The 19,314-nt window shown below is 37.2% G+C and overlaps 1 protein-coding gene and 1 long non-coding RNA gene across 3 annotated transcripts in view; one reads left to right on the top strand and one right to left on the bottom strand.

Moving 5' to 3' along the window:
• kremen1 (kringle containing transmembrane protein 1) overlaps positions 1–11,616 on the bottom strand; it is a 74,428-nt gene extending 62,812 nt beyond the window's left edge. For both annotated transcript variants that reach the window (XM_087789546.1, XM_087789556.1), the window contains exon 1: positions 11,305–11,616. In XM_087789546.1, the coding sequence (XP_087645672.1) occupies positions 11,305–11,389 (85 nt within the window). In that variant the 5' untranslated portion in view covers positions 11,390–11,616. The remainder of the gene's footprint in view (positions 1–11,304) is intronic.
• Positions 11,615–17,677, top strand: LOC148087583 (uncharacterized). The gene is made up of 3 exons (XR_015710927.1): positions 11,615–11,788; positions 14,579–14,697; positions 16,837–17,677. It is a non-coding gene; the product is annotated as an uncharacterized LOC148087583 (long non-coding RNA).
• Positions 17,678–19,314: the final 1,637 nt, after the last annotated feature.

Raw genomic sequence — 19,314 nt, 5'->3', positions numbered from 1 at the left:
CAGCCAGTATTTTGAAAGATAAACATTTGTTTAGAGGGGGATAGGAAGCTGGCAGTGCTTTTGTCTTAATACCAACTGAACACTTAGTTTGGACCGACTTAAAAGGGTAGATTAATGAAAAATAAATTGTGATTTGTTACACAACTGAAACTAATATTCTAGGCTCAGGTTAGAAGTACGCTGGTACATGCTCGCATCTACATTCCCTCACAGCTGCCTCACCACGTTTTCATGCATTGAAAGTTGCCACATTTTTAACAATCCAACCCCTAATAATGAACCTTATCTATCCAACCTTACCTTATCTAGAACAATCTCACACTTTTACTGGGCTTCAGAAATCCATTCATTCGTTTATTCCATTTATAAGGTACAGAAATGGCTCAACATTTGCTACAGTTGGTGGATTCTCAATTAAGGACCTAAGATTAAAGGTTGGCCTCATGAAAAAGATCCACGGTTGATGGAGGAACTGAGGAGAAGGAAATACAAGGGGTAGTGATGGAGGGATTGGTGCGATTTCAGGTCATTTAGAAAAGCAAGAACGAGGTTATGTTGGAATCTTAAAATGAATTTGAAGTTGGCCGAAGACAAAAGGGATTGTAGATCCAAGTTTTGTAGAAGTGTGTCGTGAAACAACAAACGGCAGAAGAAATCAGAGATCTAGAAAATATACTCCAAGTTACTTGTATAATACAACCTCTCAACACCACAATCAGATGCTGAAAACGTATGAAACATTTTCCCTCTCTCCTTCCTCTTCCTACATCCCTTCAAGATCAAGAACCTACAGCATAGTTGAACTTTCCTTTAACAAGATTTGGAATCTTAATTAGAAAACCAATCACTGTCTCAAAAATCTGGGTTTTGCACTCATATACATGGTATTACGGTATATACAGTAGTCACGTTTACACAGGTTTCTACAAAAAAAAGTTCACTGAGACGGAGTGAGACCGAGAGAAAGCAATCGAAGGCTAGAAACACATAGACATTGACTTGATAATTGAGAGAAAAAAGTGAACCCCTAAGGTCCAGGAGCGAAATTTGTTAGTTGTACATCGTAAGGTTGAAATTCATCATCTCAGTGTGATTAGTTATGTCTGTTTAGAGTTATTACCATGTTTTAATCTGTTTTAATCGGTTCATAATCAAGTTAAATAACTGTTTGCAAACATACGCCCGAACCATTTTAAAACACAGAATTAGAATTTAAAAAACAATACGTGACGAAACACTAATGAACTCCGGACACCTTTATTGTCGTAGTTAAACAATCAATACCAACACTAAGCCAATGACAGACCTACAAACTTGTAGTCTCCCCAGATAAACAACCTCTCCTCGCAATTCTTGTTAAAGTCAAATGTTTACGTTACGGTCGTCGGACCGGGATTTACGAGGACCCGGTGCGGGTTCACACCTGACCGTTGTTTGGTCAAAACAAAAGGGCCGAGAGAGCGACCGGTTTTACAGTGAAAACAAATCAGGTGGAAGGGTCTGAACCGGAGGACTCTCAAAGGGATCCGAGGACACTCTTTTAGGGGGATGAGGCCGTTTACTTCAGGCGTCGTCGTTCAAATGACTGATGGAGGCAGACTCAGAATAAACAAGTCTAGTTGATTATTCGTCACGGTGATGGATGCCGACGCTTTAAGATGCCCTTGGATCAGAGGGAAAGGTTTGATCAAGATAAAAAATGAGACGTTTACAAAAAAAAACTTAATTTGTAGTTCGGAAACATCTTTTTTGGATCTTCGCCACATGATAATTCAGAATATGATGTCATCGACATCAGTTATTTAGAAGGAACCTGGAAGCATTCTTTGTTGTTCACATGTTCTTTGTGTGTTTTTTTCCAACTGGTAGAGGCGTGTATTGAAGGCGGCGATACGATACGTATCACGATACAGGATTAAAGATACAATGTATTGTGATACTGTAGAAACAAGTATATATTTGTGGTATTGTTGAGTACTTTACTCTGGTGTTGCAGAATTTACAGACCACATGACTCATGACGAAGTCGAAGATAGAGCTGAGCCAGAAGACAAAGCTCTCTATTTAAGTGGTGGGTTTTTTAGATTTATATATATATCATAAAACTGTAGTAACAAGGATATATTTCTAGTATTGTCGAGTACTTGACTCTGGTGTTGCAGAATTTACAGACCACATGACTCATGACGAAGTCGAAGATAGAGCTGAGCCAGAAGACGAAGCTCTCTATTTAAGTGGTGGGTTTTCAGAACTATATATCATAAAACTGTAGTAACAAGGATATATGTGTAGTATTGTCGAGTACTTGACTCTGGTGTTGCAGAATTTACAGACCTCATGACTCTTGACGAAGTCGAAGATAGAGCTCAGCCAGAAGACGAAACTCTCTATTTAAGTGGTGGGTTTTCAGAACTATATATCATAAAACTGTAGTAACAAGGATATATGTGTAGTATTGTCGAGTACTTGACTCTGGTGTTGCAGAATTTACAGACCACATGACTCATGACGAAGTCGAAGATAGAGCTGAGCCAGAAGACGTAGCTCTCTATTTAAGTGGTGGGTTTTCAGAACGATATATCATAAAACTGTAGTAACGAGGATATATGTGTAGTATTGTCGAGTACTTGACTCTGGTGTTGCAGAATTTACAGACCACATGACTCTTGACGAAGTCGAAGATAGAGCTGAGCCAGAAGACGAAGCTCTCTATTTAAGTTTGTGGGTTTTCAGAACGATATATCATAAAACTGTAGTAACAAGGATATATTTGTAGTATTGTCGAGTACTTGACTCTGGTGTTGTATCACATGACTTTTGACGAAGTCGTAACTGCTTTAATTTGTTTTGAAAACCAAAATATGTCCAAACATCAGCTTTAAAAGCTGCTCGAGTCACTGTATCCTCTCGTCCTCAGTCATCTCCAGGATCTTGCAGGATTTCCTCTTTTCTTAAGCAGCTGAGGACATAAACCTCCCAATGTTAAGTAAGTCATCAGTAAAAGTCATCAAAGAAATTCCCAGAAGAATAAGGAAACATTTAGGGTTTATCGTCGTGTATTTTTATACTTTTTGCTGCTAATAAAGTCGGATCTTCCGTTCGCTGGTTCAAATTTCTACCGCTGAAAACGTATTAAAGACGAGGAGCTTTGAAGATATTTCCAAACATCAGGTGTGTGTTCGACGAAAGCACTCTTTACGTGACACACGCCGACTTAACGATATCAGTAATCTGTATTTTTGGAGGCCGCAGTGGAAAAAACTCTCCACTTCACTGAAGCGCTGCACAACCACATCTTTAATCATAGGTACGGGCAATCGTAAACTACACACACACACACACAACACACACACACACTCACACACACACCGCAGGAACTTATCGGAATCTGCTGCACAGAAGGACTTTCCATCTCCCACACTGAACCGGAAGAGTGTGGATTCACCACAGCGCCCACATCTGAGGACCAGGAGCAGAGCAACCATCAACCCTCTCGGCTTCATCCCCTCGCCGAGGATTTACCCAGAGATCCAGAAACTCCCTGATGGTTCTCGGTCGGGAGGATCTTCCCGGCGCTTCTCACACTCGCAGTGAACCTGGAGCTCGATTCCTTGTCTGCTCCACTGAATCCTCTGGAGTGGATGAAGAGTCTGAATGAGAGAGTGGTGCATGATGGGAGGGCGTGAGCGCGAGGAGGGGCTTCTTGGTCCACACTTGATGTGGCTCTTTATGGAGTCTCCAGATGGATTCCGTTTTATGACGCGTCTATTAATACTTTTATGATCTCATTATACCATCAGACGAGGAACAATGTTGTTTTCTGCTGCTGGTTTTAAGGGCAACGACTGATAAACTGGTTAAACTAAGTTGTGTAGTTCGGGTGTTAATAGAAAAATAGACATTATAGTTAAAAAAAAAAAACTCTTTGATCAACAAATACAGATAAACCGCACTTGTGATAACAAATCGACTGCAAAATAAAAAGACAAAACAGACTAATATTTCTGCAGCAAATTAGATTTTAAATAACGTTAAAACTTCATTTCAACTTATGTTTATATCTGATCTTAGTATTATGAAACCATATATTAAATTAAAAAGTTTTAAGAGATCCATAAATTCTAAAATAATTCAAGATAAAACTATGTTTAAAAAAAAAACATGATTTCCATTTTTTATTTAGTAAACTTAACTAAATAAAGTGTGTTTGATAAATTAATATTTTTTTATACATAATATATACTGTATATATATATATATATATATATATATATATATATATATATATATTTAAAAACACATTACACTCAATTGAAATATATATAGTATAAATTAGCAAATAATAATATTTTTTGGTAAATCTTGACTAAAAAACCTTTGTATTGTAGCAACATAGAACTTAATATGTTAAAGTATTATATATATATATATATATATAATACAAAATAAAACCTTAAATACTAACAAATATTTTTTAATACATTGATTCAACTGAAATAATGTAGTGAATTGATAGAAAAGTATTAATTTAGTTTTTTAAAATAAATCTTGACTAAAAGAACATTTTTGATAAACCAAAACTTACTTAACTTGAGTATTCTCACAAACAAATATATATATTTATCAAACTCAATACAACAAAACATTAATCATAATTTTAAATATTAAAACTAAATTAGAATATATATATGTATAATATATAATATTGATATATGAGAAGCCAAGTAATAAAGAAAGCAGAATCAAAGAGTTAAAGGCACACGTGAGTCTATGGTGTCGATCAGAGGTGGAGGTTTGAATCCCAGGAAGGAAACATGTTGAGTCCCAGAGAACATCAGTCTCCAACATGAAGCCAGAAGTCCGGCACATCAATCACACGTCGTCACGGCGAGTGAAAACAGAAGCTCCGTGACCAAGAACTACAATCCAAGCTTGTGCACGAGGAAATGTTTGTGAGGTCATAGCGTGTTTCAAAAACAAACTGCGGCCAAGTCGCCTCGCGGCGCTGCCCGGTCCCGTCTGCGGCTGAAGATGATGAATCTGAGTGAGTCGGGGCCAAGAACCAGAGCCGCTGGCCCCAGATCACACGGCGAGGAAGTGCCAGACGACACATGGAGGCCTGGAGATAGCATCGGTCTGAGGAACCATCTCAAGTGTGCCTGGACGAGACTGATATAAATATAAACTGACCAGTAAGAAGGGACTTCAGATTGGATCAGGAAGTACAAAGGGTGTTATCACTTTATACAAGCTGTTCACGAAGGTGAGAAGGTTTCACTCTTCATAAGAACAGACTTTTAACTCACAGCAGATGTGATTTGACCGTTTTATTGGGTCACAGTTTTTAAATATAGTTTCAGGATATATTCAAATAATTAGATTAGGTATATAGCAGAATATAGTCATATAAATTTGAAAAAAAAAAAGATTATCATTGACAATATATTAATGTCATTAAATTTAGTATAAATAATTATATATCAATATCTTTTGCTCATTTTAATATATATATAATTTAAAAGGAATACATATACTGTTTCTAGGGCTGCTATGATACTTTTCAAGTGAATATTATTCTAAATATAGATATATAATAATTACATCTATAACATAATAAATATATTGAAATAAACTAATTATAATATATTCAATGTATTAATATATATATTCTGGATGTAGCGTATAGGGCTGATAAGATAACAAATAAATGATTATTACTTGAAAAATACATTTTGTATATAATAGATGTGGGAAAATTTTTAAATAAAATACCAAATAAACATCTAAATTATTTATATTTTGAATTGTATGTGCAGTTTAATAATTGTGAACATACTTTAAAAAATTATATTTTTTAAAGATTTAATTAAAAATGTAATTTAACTTAAGAAGTTTGGTAATAATATAATAAAACATATTTTTACATATGTACATAAAGAAGGTTTCTACATGATTGTAGTTTTGGCTCCGACCTAAAGAGGTCTGTTGGTGGCCCCTCCTGGCCCCCGGGGCTGGTCTAAACTGATAACTGACAACTGTCAACTGACCACTGAAAGTGTTTCTATTCTCTCTGGGAGGTTATTTAGCTCAGTTGTGTCAAAGAGAACAAAATCAATCAACCAAAGTTTAAATCATATTCGAAGTATCAGTATAATTGTTTACATGCATAATATCTATTTATTTATTTTATGTTGACCTTTTAACACATATTGTATTTCATTATATTTATTTTATAGTTTATATTTCAATAAAATGTGTATAAAATAAAATAATTCGTTTTTTTTTTTACAATTTACATGTTAATGTGTTTGTTCAATATTGTGTTGCAATTAAACTTCTGGCCGCTAGATGGCAGTACTCATTACCTCCTCCACAGCCGAAGGAAGAATCGAATTCTGCAAGATCCTGGCGATGACTGAGGACGAGAGGATACAGTCGACTCGAGCAGCTTTTAGAGCTGATGTTTGTACATATTTAGTTTGTAAACAAGTAAAAGCAGTTACGACTCCATCAAGAGTCACGTGGTCTGTAAATACTGCAACACCAGAGTCAAGTACTCGACAATACTACACTTGCAGTATCACAATATAATACGTATCATATCATCAGATTCTTGCCAATACACAGCCCCATGAGTGAGTCACATCGGATCCTGTTGTTGGTCTTATCATGTGTCAAGAGCGAGATCAGATAAAAACACACTAGATTACAGAATATGAAAGAGATAAGAACGAAACTCATCAGGCAGCTCCGAGGCCCGCGGGTCTGAGCTCGCACGAGTGTGATCACCATCGATTTCTCTCGCCACATTGACTCGTGTTCACCAGGTGTCAGGTAACGCGAAGAGACGGAGCTGTCAGAACCACGGCTGGATGAACACGCATCCGGTTGGTATCAAAGGCTTCGCTGCGGCACCGGTTCCTCGCGGGCCTGAGGTTTTCTCGGCCAAGTATGTGGAGCAGACGAGCGTGAAGCGACTCGGAGAGACGCTCTGGGAATAACGTGGAGTGACCCGGCATCTCAAGACCTGCGAGGACCGACTATTGTCATTCCAGCTCCAGATCTACAGGCCGGAGAACTCGGCGGAACAGAAGGGAGAAGACGATATTTCCTGGACGGATCACGGTTTCACAGGATGTTCCCGCTTGTTAGTATTGAGTCGGAGTCAAAGCCGACGTGTGTCCCGACACATCCTGTCGGGTATCACACATCCTGAGGTGGTCACATGAGGTCAACATACCAGCAGGTCAACTCGAGGTGATTCGTGCACACAAGGACGCTGAGATATTCATGGAATCTTGAGACCGAAGCGTTTCCTCAGATCCTGGCACGGTTTCATGAGTAAACTAAACAATCTTAGATGGTTCAGCGGAGGCCCCGGGAGAAGACCAGGCGTCCCTCCCTGGGGGTCTATTCTGAGTCTCTACTGGATGACTGTCTCTCAATCAATCAATCAATCGATCAATATACTTTATTGATCTCCGTAGAGAAATCTCACAGAGAAGCTGTTGACTACTAGGGGTGTAAGGAAATATTGTCTTTTTTTTTATATATGTTTGCTTTAAAATCGTAGTTATTTAATGGTTTTTATTTCAATTAATTATGAATAAAAAAAATTATAATTAACATGGAATATTTACAGTATTTGTTCATTTAATGTGTTGCAGTTAAACTTCCAGCCACTAGAGGGCAGCATTCATTATGAGTCTCCGCATCTATAGGAACAATGAAATCCCGTGAGAACCCGGCGATGACTGAGGACGAGAGGATACAGTCGACTCCAACAGCTTTTAAAGCTGATTTTTGACATATTTTGGCTAAAAAACTATTTTAAGCAGTTACGACTTCATCAAGAGTCACGTGGTCTGTAAATACTGCAACAACAGAGTCAAGTACTCGACAATACTACAAATATATCCTTGTTACTACAGTATCATGATAAATCGGTCTGAAAACCCACCACTCAACGGAGAGCTTCGTCTTATGGCTCAGCTCTATCTTCACAACAACCTCCACCACTAGTGGAAATTATCTTATTTCCCACCTGGACCGGACATTCCTGAAGCCCCAAAAAAACAAATACCAAGGAGTCCAGATTTACACCAGTGTCGAGAAAAAAGTTGCAGTTCAATTATTTACACAAGATTCAAGTTAACAGAGTAATAAAGGACCAGCTAGGTGGTCTTCATCCACTGAACGCCAACAGTCTCCACATCATTTCCACGAGCATAACAACAAGAACATCAGGAGGAACCGCTTTCCTGATCCACCTCGCGATATCGTCACGGAGATAAACCGGATCACATGACAGCTCTGACTGAATCCAGCGTCCACCATGTGTGAACGTTCACGCCACAGACGACACGGCGACGCTCAGGTGCGTCACCATCTGAAGGATCCGCACACAGATCTCCAAGGTAAACAGTCTGGAGTCGCTGCAGGTTTACACACCAACGTCTGTCACCTTTGTTTGCACTCCAGCCTCTCCTGTACAAACTCTCGCTGATCATCATGATAAACATGGATCTGGTCGTCACCTCAGGAGGTCCAGGATGGATGACTCGCGAACATGGCCGTGAACCATGACACACTTCGCTGTACAAATACACTTGATTAATGTGGAGATAATTATGATGACAAAGACACGCAAACTTGAAAACTTATATGCCACAAACACACATACACACAATCTCCTAATATATGCTGAACATTGACTTTCCTAACTGACACACGTTCATGCAACACATACTTATACAGGGTGTATATGCAAGGTAGTATCACGATACAGGGCAACGATAAGATATACTGTTATACTGCAGGGAGAACAATATATTGAGTTTCTGTTAAAGAATTTAAATCTAGGAAAACTGTGGTAGTAAAGTAAACATACAATGTTAAAGCCGCTGAAGTCGACTGTATCCTCTCATCCTCAGTCACCGGCCGGGATATCGCAGCCGTATTCCGTCTCTAGCTGTAGAGGACGCAATGACTGCTGCCATCTAGCGGCCGGACGTATAATTGCAACACAAAAATGAACAGACGCCGTGAATATTTGCAGGTTAATTATACATTTTGAAAAATGAGTTACTTTACTTTGAATTATTTGAAATATGAACCATTAAAGAACTAAGATCAATTAAACTTTATGTGCATGTAAATAGTTGTCAAAATACATTAATAAATAAATATATAGCGGTTTACAAGTGCATAAAATTAAAAAATACCGTTATAAAATTGACTTTAAATGTTTAGGAACGAGTTCATGAAATAAATTTATTCTTACATTCATTCATTCATTCATTCATTCATTCATTCATTCATCCATTTTCTGCCTCTTTTTCCCATTGAGGGTCACGGGAGCTGTAGTCTATCCCAGCTCCTCCGGGCGAGAGGCAGGAGAAACCATGGACAGGATGCCTGTCCTTCGCAGGACACACAACCATTCGCACAGACCCTTATATCCCGTAAATGGAACTATTAAATCCTAGCAATGACTGAGGACGAGAGGATACAGTGACTCCAGCAGCTTTTAAAGCTGATGTTTGGACATATTTTGGTTTTAAAACAAATGAAAACAGTTACGACTTCGTCAAGAGTCATGTGGTCTGTAAATACTGCAACCCCAGAGTCAAGTACTGGACAATACTACAAATATATACTTGTTACTACAGTATCACAATACATCAGATTCTGAACACAAACATTAAAGTTGTGATAATTTGCATGTTACTTGTTAAATAAAAGACGATACAGTGCTGTTGAATATCGATACACTCAGTTGATTGCACACACACAAACACACACACACATACACACACATGTAAAACACGTGCACAGAATGCACATATGTTTCATATTTTCGTACATTAACACAAACACACGATGCCATGGGAACCAGCCCACCACGCAGTCACAGTCAAACACAAACATACGTCAATATACACACACACGTCTTCACATGTGTACTTGTGTAGTAACACAACTGTACACAAACTTCTGCAGAGCAAACACAGACATGCAGGACAGACGCACCGTTTATATGTGGCACACAATTTAACACACAAAGATGAACAAAGATGTCTAGTTCCATCCAGGGACTAGAAAACACACGTTATTGTGTTTAACACACTCGATTTGTGACGTTTGTGAAGATGTGATCTTTGTCTAAACTTTTGAAACACTTGTACTACACACTTATGTCTTGTACACATCATTTTTTTTTAAACAACACGCCCAGTTTCTGGATAACATCTGCGATAACACTGTTGGTCTTTCCCCGCACCTGACGACTCCGCCGGACTCCTCCTTCGATCCACATCCCATCATGAACCCCGGTCTGCTGAAGACCACTTTTTTTGAACACAACAACAACAACAACACAACCCCTATGGCTACACTCGCCGGCTCCAGACGAATGATTGTTTTACGGCGCGTAAAATACGGCACAGCTGACTCAAACACGCTCCTTTCTTCTCTCCCCGGTGTTATGAGGGGGAATACCGTGGCTTTAAATACTTTGTTAATACATAGGTACACATGGGAGTACTTACGCACTGGCCCAGATGGTGGACCCTCTAATTTTGAGACGCGAGGCTATAATTAAGAGACAAGAAATTAAAAAGGAAAGCATGGGGATTTGCTGCTCCGACATGAAACGCGGGGCAAAATTACAGAAAGCAGCAGCATTGGCTTGTGTGGTCATCATTATTAGACTTTGACATTAGGGACCAGGAAAAAGGGTTTCCTGGGAAAAAAGAAAAAAAGCTGATGGCGTGCAGATGCAGGAACCTGACGTCTGCTGGACGCTCACCAAGATTGTAATGAAATATGTCAAAGGGGATGCTTTTGAAAACTCTTTTAGAAGAAGCAGAGGATAAACACAGAGGACGGGGTTTTTTAGATAGTTAGTAATAATAATAATAATAATAATAATAATAAGTTAGTAAAGGTGGAATCTTGCTTGTAGGTTTGATCCTCTGTACTGCAGCAGTGCACCAGAGGGACAAATCCTGTTTGGAATTAATGTTATTAGCTAATAAAACCAAAAGTCTGCAAAAAAAATGCAATGATTTCTCAGCTGCTTGTTAGTACAAGAAATGAGCGCAAGAGCAGTCAAGATGTTTTGTGTTAAAACACAACAAAAATCCATGTTTATCACTAATATATATTTTTGATAATATCTGTAACTGATTCTGGAATAAAGTTCACTGTCATTCTGAGCTACATGTGTGGATTGTTGTCGTCTGTGAAGGATGAACATGTCAAAAACATGGATCAAAAATAAATAATAAAAAGTTCACTCACCGGTGTCGAAGTGACTAAAAGCCGCAGAAGAGAGAAGAAACCCGGCGAGCAGAAGAACCGCGGAGCTGATCCTCCAGGAGTCCATGGTAAATAGTCTCAGGTGAAAAGCGTCGTTCCGGGCGTCGGGATGAGCGAGATCTTCGGGGCGGGTTTGCAGCGACGATCCGGGGTCTCTCGGGTCTCTCGGGTCTCTCGGGTCCTGCTGCTGCGTTAAAGAAAAAAAGAAGTCCAGGAACTTTCTCTGGTCTCTGTCGCCACTTCACTCGCACTGACTGCAGCGAGCGATGGGACGAGATAGTAGCGACGCACGGATCCGATTTCCAACCATGTGACAGGAAGCAAAGGCGGCGGAATTGAACCTGCAGCTCGCAGAGGAAAAGAGGTGGAGGCTGGTGGAGGCTGGTGGGCTGGAGCTGGTGGAGGCTGGTGGGCTGGAGCTGCTGCTGCTGCTGCTGATCCAAGATCTGCGACACTGAATAAACAAGTGAGATAACATTGTTAAAATATACACATTTGACTCCACGGTTGTAAACAACACGTCACTGCAGATGCTTCTCGATACATGTCGAAACCAGTCAAACAAATATTCACCGTAAAGTACGTTAAAACGGTTAAATATTCATAATATTAATAGTTTAAGGCTAATGTTAGCATAGCAACTTAGCTTCAGACATTTTGATATGTTGGCGACAAAAACTATCTACAAAAGTTGAGTTGTAGAATCTAAAGTTGAGATTCTAAACCAATCATTTCATTTATTTTATATTAAAGTTAAATCAAAAATATCCGGTACCTGAATCCCCTAAAACAAGCTGCTAGCTTAAGTTGAATAGATTGAAGCTAGTCCGTGTTAGCATTCAAGCTAATAGAGCTTCAACTGTCAATATTTTTCCAAAAAACGAAATTGTTATAAAAATGTATATGAGAAATGACTGATGTTACAAACATGTACAGACGGACAAAAGTATTCAGTGAAATTAGATTTAAATATTGTATTTGTTTTAAAAGGGTGACACTGCTAAAGCATTAGCATCGCTAGCACTTTAAGTTCGTTATTTTTATTTTTAAAACTTTAAATAAAGGATTAGTTGAGTTTGTGGTTCATAGGAAAAGATTGTGGCAACCAATATTTTATTTTAGTATTGTTAAAAAATTTAATTAAATACAAATTGTGTATCTTTGGCTACGAGACAATTAGTCACTAAACAAATTTAAAACAACCTTCTTGTAAAAAAAAGATAAAATTGTGTTCTAAAATAACTTCAAAGATTTAAATAATCTAATAAATATATAATATATATAATAAACTATGTAGATTTATGTCATCAATAATTCATGTTATGGTGATGGCTATGCTAGCACTTAGCAATTATTGTCCCTTTAGCTTATGTTAGTTATTAAAGGTGGAAACTATTGTTGTAAAGAATTAAAATAAAATCATTGTTTTAAATGATACTTGGTATTTTACCAGAGGAGTCGCTAAAACTGTTATTGTTGTTTACAATAAAAATAAAATGAGTACGATAAGAACGTTTTTATTTAATTTTAAACTATTGGTATTTAGATATTATAGTAGTATAGTAGTATAATACTTTTCATATTATTAAAAATTTGGGTTAATCGTCTTGAAATTATTGTGTACATTTTCAAAGTGGAAGTTTGTCTTTTTAAGTGAGTGCTAGCATTGGTTGTCTTTTATTTTACATTTTAAATTCATATATCAATAACAATTTCCTCATTTCTGTCCCTGACCAGTCACTCATGTTCTCATCATAAGTGAGTTGAAGAGTAAAACAGCGCCACCTTGCGTTCCCCAGCGGTAGGACTGAAGAAGTAACGAGTGGCTCTAAAAATAGTAGAACCACCATGATGTCACCACCCTTGAAGAAAATAAGGCCGAAGACTCATTTAGCTCCAACCGCCGGGTTGAGTCGGGGAGCACTGGGAAAGTCATCTAGCATGACGTGTCCTTCACAAACGCTCGCTTGTGGTTCAGCGACAGTAAAAGAAAAAAAAAAAGTCCGATTACAGTGAGAGAATGTTGGTTCCACTGCGGCCCGGGACCGCCAGAACCTTTTCTTAAACTGCCCCAGAAGTGGTTTGACTTTGAGGCGAGATGAAGGAAACGATCACCTGCTGTCGTGCAGATTACAGATCATTCAACGACGACAACAAACGTTGAAAATAGACACAAGTTGAATTAAAGCAAATATTGATGGTGAATTACATGGTATTCATTTGGAGATAAAATAAATACACTGTGTTAACTCTGACTGTAGATGCTTTAACTTAAAGTGACTTTGAATGGAGAAAATAAATTTTATTGTATAGTCTTCAATATAATAAAGTCCCATAATTCACCACAGCAGTAGAATGTCTCAAGAATGAAAATTTGAATATATATCAGTTTTTAATTGCGCTCATTTAAATGTTTAGTTATTTTAGCTTTGAATTAGTTTAAAACATATATTTAATAAGTTCTATATTGAAATGTTGAATTTGTTTTTAATAAATAATTTAATTTATTATTTTTTGTATATTGAAAGGTGGAATTAAATAATAATAATAAAAAAATGTTTTACGCGTAGCACATTTTTACCAACATTTTTAAATTTAATTTAAAAGGCAACAAATGTAAAACATTCTTTTACTTTGAATCATTGAAATTAGAATATCAAAATATATGTTTTTGTTGAAAACATTAGAATTTAACTTTGTATTTTAAAATGATTTTAATTATTCAAGAGCAAACACAAAGTAGACCTTTTAAATTAATAAATGATTGGATTCATATTTCAAATAAAAAATAAAAATAATAATCAACCTTTTAATATAGAAGTAGTTACAAAAAAACAGTATTCAATGCCTTTCAAACATTTAAATTGAAAGAAAAATCCAATTTTAACAGTTCTATCTTCTAAAGGTACTCCCATAAGTTCCACTTGTCCTGATCTAAAAGGCTGAAAACACTACTTTTGTAAAACACAAACAAACTGAAAAAGACGTGAGTCTCCAGAGTGAAGTCAGACACACGAGTCGAACACAGAGCCAAGAAAACACTGATGAAGATGTTGTTTGAGGAAACATTTTTACCTCCAGAGACTCAACGATTGGACGAGAATGTTTGATTGTGTTTTTAGTCGTGGAGAATAAAGAATCACTTTAGTCGTTTTGTGGTTCAAAAGCAGGAAGCGTGAGTTTGTGTGTGTAAGTGTGTTTCTCTTCCTCTGCACTTCCTCTCCAGAGGAACCTTCAAACGTCTTTCTGTTTCCAGATCTGCATTTCAAACTCCGAGGTGAGCCTTCGACCTCCGCCGCTGCCCCGAGGTCGGCGTCCCTGATCTGCCCGACAATGGCTGGCTCCGGATCCACCTCCGAGACCCGCAACGGTCAGGTGCCAGCTCCACTTGTTTCCTGCTGGAAACTCTGCGTCTCTGCAGACACAAACATTCCCGCGGTTAGATCGTGTTCCTGGCAGAGCATCTGTCGTTCTGCACCAAAAATACAACAAAAAATGAATCAAATAAAGGAGACGACAAGAAAAGATTTAGAGGAAGAAAGAAGTATTCATTTGAGGCATTTGTAACTGAAGAAAAAACATGTTTTAAAATGTTTTTCTCTATCAATTATTAATGTCTTAAATGTTTTCTTCAGAGTAACATAAGCCATAATAATAATAATCCATGTCATTTAATTTGTACTGTTTTCAATCAGATTGTCAGTATAAAATATCAAATCAAACCATGTTTAAAAACATGAATTATTTCATTCAATTATGAGATTAAACATCTCAGTTTACAAGATTTAAGATGTAAAAAGTATTTAAAAATATAATAACATTTTTATAATAATAAAAAAATGTTCGTCAAACATCCAGATCTTGATTTATACAAATGAATAAAAATTCCTGAAATAAAACATCAAACTGATCATAATTCTGATTCATTTAATTAAAAATAATTTAAAAACCTGAATCCTCAACTTCAAATATGAGATTTAACATTTTAATTTACAAGATTAAATCTGTAAAAAGTATCTGATAATGTCTTCACTGGCAGAAAAAAAAGGATTTGCATTTTTATTTTCCATCCAATGTATTGAATAACTTTAAACTTTAAAAAAGTATACATTTTTCATTAGAAAAAAAGTCTCATGATCTTGTTAATTAAAAAAAAACTGAATCATACACTTCAAATATGTTAAATATTATATATTTAAAATATCCCCACAGGTGATTAAAAAAACAAACTTTTTCATCAATCTTGAAAATCTAAAATATCTAAAAAGTTTGTCATGAATTAAAACGTCAAACTGATCCATCCTGTCAATGTTAAATCATTTAAAAACCTAAATTCTAACATGGAAATATGACATTAAACATCTTAATTTACAAGGTTAAAGTAGTAAAAAGTATCTTTAAATACTCACTGGCAGGATTATTTATTTATTTTTAATCCAAGGCATCAATAATCTTGATTTATAAAAGATGAATCATGAGATAAAGGATGTAAAATCTAATGTAAGACACAGAAGATACATCCATGAGTTCTTTAATCACCAGAGGAGACACTGAACAAATACAAAGACGATGAATCAAAGCGACAGCGTTGATGTGTCAGTGACTGACGCTCGACTCCACCAGCACCTGTCGACCCCCCCGGGCTGAGCCCGAGTTCAAAGTCGACATGAAAGTCTGACTCCTCGTCCACCTGTGGGCGACGCCCACCTCAAGCCTCTCATTAGGTGAGAAAGCGCTCGAGGAATTAAGTTAAACACCATCCAGGGTCGTCTTCTTCCACTGGTCCATCAATCACTGCTGTTGCCACGGTTACCACCGACCGGTTCTGACTCAGAGCAAATAAATAATTTTAATAGGATAAATTAAAATTAAACTAAAAATACTATTACTAAAAAAGAAACTACATTTAATATATATTTATTTAAACATTTAGTAGTATATTACAACATGTGAAATATTTAAACATGTGAGTATAAACTAGTTTATACTCACATGTAAATATAAATATTTAAACATGTTAGTATAAACTAGTTTATATTATATAATATTTTACATGTTGTTATATACTTGTATATTACAACATGTAAAATATTTAAACATGTTGTTATATACTAGTATATAACATGTTAAATATTTACCTGTTAGTATAAACTAGTTTAACTAGTATAAACTAGTTTATACTAACATGTTTAAATATTTATATTTACATGTTAGTATAAACTAGTTTATAACAACATGTAAAATATTTAAACAAAATATATTTAGAATAAGTTTTAAATATATAAAAGGTACTCTTAAAAAAATACTTTAAAAAAAGTGTGAAAAGAACATTAAGCCCTTAAAAACCCAAAAACCGTAACATGTTAAAATAAGTGTTGAGATGGCAATGACATTTTTAAAAATGTCGCCGTTACAAACAAAACTTCAAACAATGTAGATTTTTATGGGATCATACAAGTGACGTAAAGTTGAAGGTATTCCGTGTAAAACACGAGGCTTTCTGTCTCCTTCTAGTGGCCGTGGTGTGGAATAGCTCTGGTTGATGGAAGCACAAGTGTTGGCTCCAAAAATGGGAAGCAAGTTGGTACAAGAAAAAAAGGAAAAACAAGATGCCTTTTGTGTTTGTTTCTGTTTTTCTATCTCTTATTTTGTGTGTTATCTTTCATTTTTTTTATTCTTCATGTTGTGTTTACTACACTTGCGATACAAGTGTCTGAATCTAACATCCAACATGGCCGAGGCGAGCCTGCGAGCACGTGGAGGACGTCGAGCACATGTTCGGCAGCAGAAGCTCCAGCGCGTCGGATGTGTTCCGTGGTTTCAAGATCCTCATTAGCGCTGCAGCTTCACAGCAGCTTCACAGCAGCTTCACAGCAGCTTCACAGCAGCTTCACAGCTCCACACATGAAGATCTGCTTTCGCCGCGGTTACACAACAGAAACGTAAAAACCGCAGGAGGCTCCAGCCTCGCGGTTCTGGAGCTCGTCCATCAACATCTTACATTTGGACGCTGAAGCCAGAAAAAAACTAAACAAATAAAAAGTAAACGACTTCTTGTGAACGTCTGCTTCCTTCCATCTCCTGAGAGGAACGAGTGGCTCCAGAAACATCTGATGAACGTCTCTCGTCTTCCACCGTCTCCATCCATCTAGTCACGCTGTCAATCACTCACACATCCTTCAAGTCACTCAAGAAAGTTGTAGGACCTTTGACCTTCTTTCTAATCCACACAAATCTGGTTGCGAGTCGACCGATGACATCATCAGCGGCACTTCCTGTCGTAAAAAAACCAAGCGAGACAACACCCGAAGATCTTAGTTGTGGTTTGAAAACGTCTGAACAAGCGGCTGTGAACTTTGACCTCAACTCCCACATGAACAACAAGAGGATCACATGACGATCACCGCTCCTGTGATGTCATCTTTGTGTGCAGATGTTGGTGAGAAGCTGATGATGTCATGCTTCGTACGCACACCAGCGAGTCCAGGAGCCGCGGGTCCATGTTTGGGAGTCAAACCAGTCGCCATGGAAACCAGCATTATAGGGAACTCTTACACAACGCAAACTACACAACGTCAAGTAATCAAGTAAGTAACAATCAAGTAAATGATCCCAAACACAAAAACGATAATAGAAATCGACAACACAAAAAAATACACAACAAACTAAACCATCAAACGGTTTTAGAAGACAACTCGCACAACGACTCACACAGGAGATGTGAGATTACACAACACAACCATGGCAAGTACACAATGTATGGAAGTATATCGGTGTGGTCAGAGAATTGAATGGTTGAAATTAATATTTAATGTTTAAAATTTGAATAACATTATTTTAATTTTGTGTTTTTTTAAGGATTTAATTGATATTTAATAATTGAATTTATAATTCGTATATTGAAAGGTTATTATTATTATTTTGATTTGAATATTTTTTTTAATTTATGTGATTTTTTTTAACACCTAAAATTTGAAATTTAAATTCTAAAACGTTGGCTTCAGTTTGAAAACTATTTTTGAATAATTAGGAATTAATTATAATTGGGAAAATAAAACACAAAAAATATTTGAATCTTTTTTTTTTTTCAATTACTAAAAGAAAATAATGAAAATTATCACTTAAATTAAATTAAATTCCCCCCCAAAAAACGAATTAAACCTTAAATTCAAGAGTTCAATATGGTGATGTCACTGAAATACTTCCATAAACATAAACACAAACATAGACTCCACTGACATAGAAGATCAAGAACAAAACACACTGTTTAGTTGTTGCTTTTCTGGCAAAACAAACATAACGCGGATCTTTTTACTGAAGAAAAAAACACGTTTCACAACATTAAAGTCACTACTCTGTGTAACGTGATGGGAATGAACTTCAAAAACAAACCAAATGTTGATGTTTGATTGTGTTTTGTGCACAAACATCCATAAAAACTAACAATAACAACGTGAATGATGAGTTTCCAACACTCGACTCCAGCTATAAAATGAACAAAACAAACTAAACTCGAGGTGCGTTCCAATCAACTCGGCGGGTGATCGGTCGATGAAAACGACCTCGCAGCACAAGTGGAACGCTCCTTTAATCCCGACTCGTGTTGTTGTGACTAATGTTGGAAGGTCATCTGGGAAATCTGCGTCGGTGTTTGGGAGTCTCCACATCCTGGTCCTCCAGCGCCGACCGCATACGAGCCGTGATTATGAAACCCAACCGTTTCGGAGGGAAACACACAACCCTCAAAACCATGGGTGACACTTCCCTGGCCGACAGAAACACCAGCTCCTCTCGGAGCGCGTTGAAGAATATATCACATCACAGAACCGGTCGCGATAAATCTGTCCTCGGATCAGTTCACGGGCTGGTCGAGGAGAAGCGGTCTGTGGCGGGCGGAGGAGCGCTGGCAGCCTTTCAGTCGGCACTTAGGGAGGCGATGCTGCTCGTGTTGACGTCGCTTCTAAAAACACTGTCGAACATCAGATGAGTCAT

This window comes from Callionymus lyra, chromosome 1, assembly GCF_982586985.1.
Source record: "Callionymus lyra chromosome 1, fCalLyr1.hap1.1, whole genome shotgun sequence".
Classification (NCBI taxonomy): Eukaryota; Metazoa; Chordata; class Actinopteri; order Syngnathiformes; family Callionymidae; genus Callionymus; species Callionymus lyra.
The sequence above is the reverse complement of the archived record's forward strand: the minus strand, read 5'-3'. Positions and strand labels throughout refer to the sequence as shown.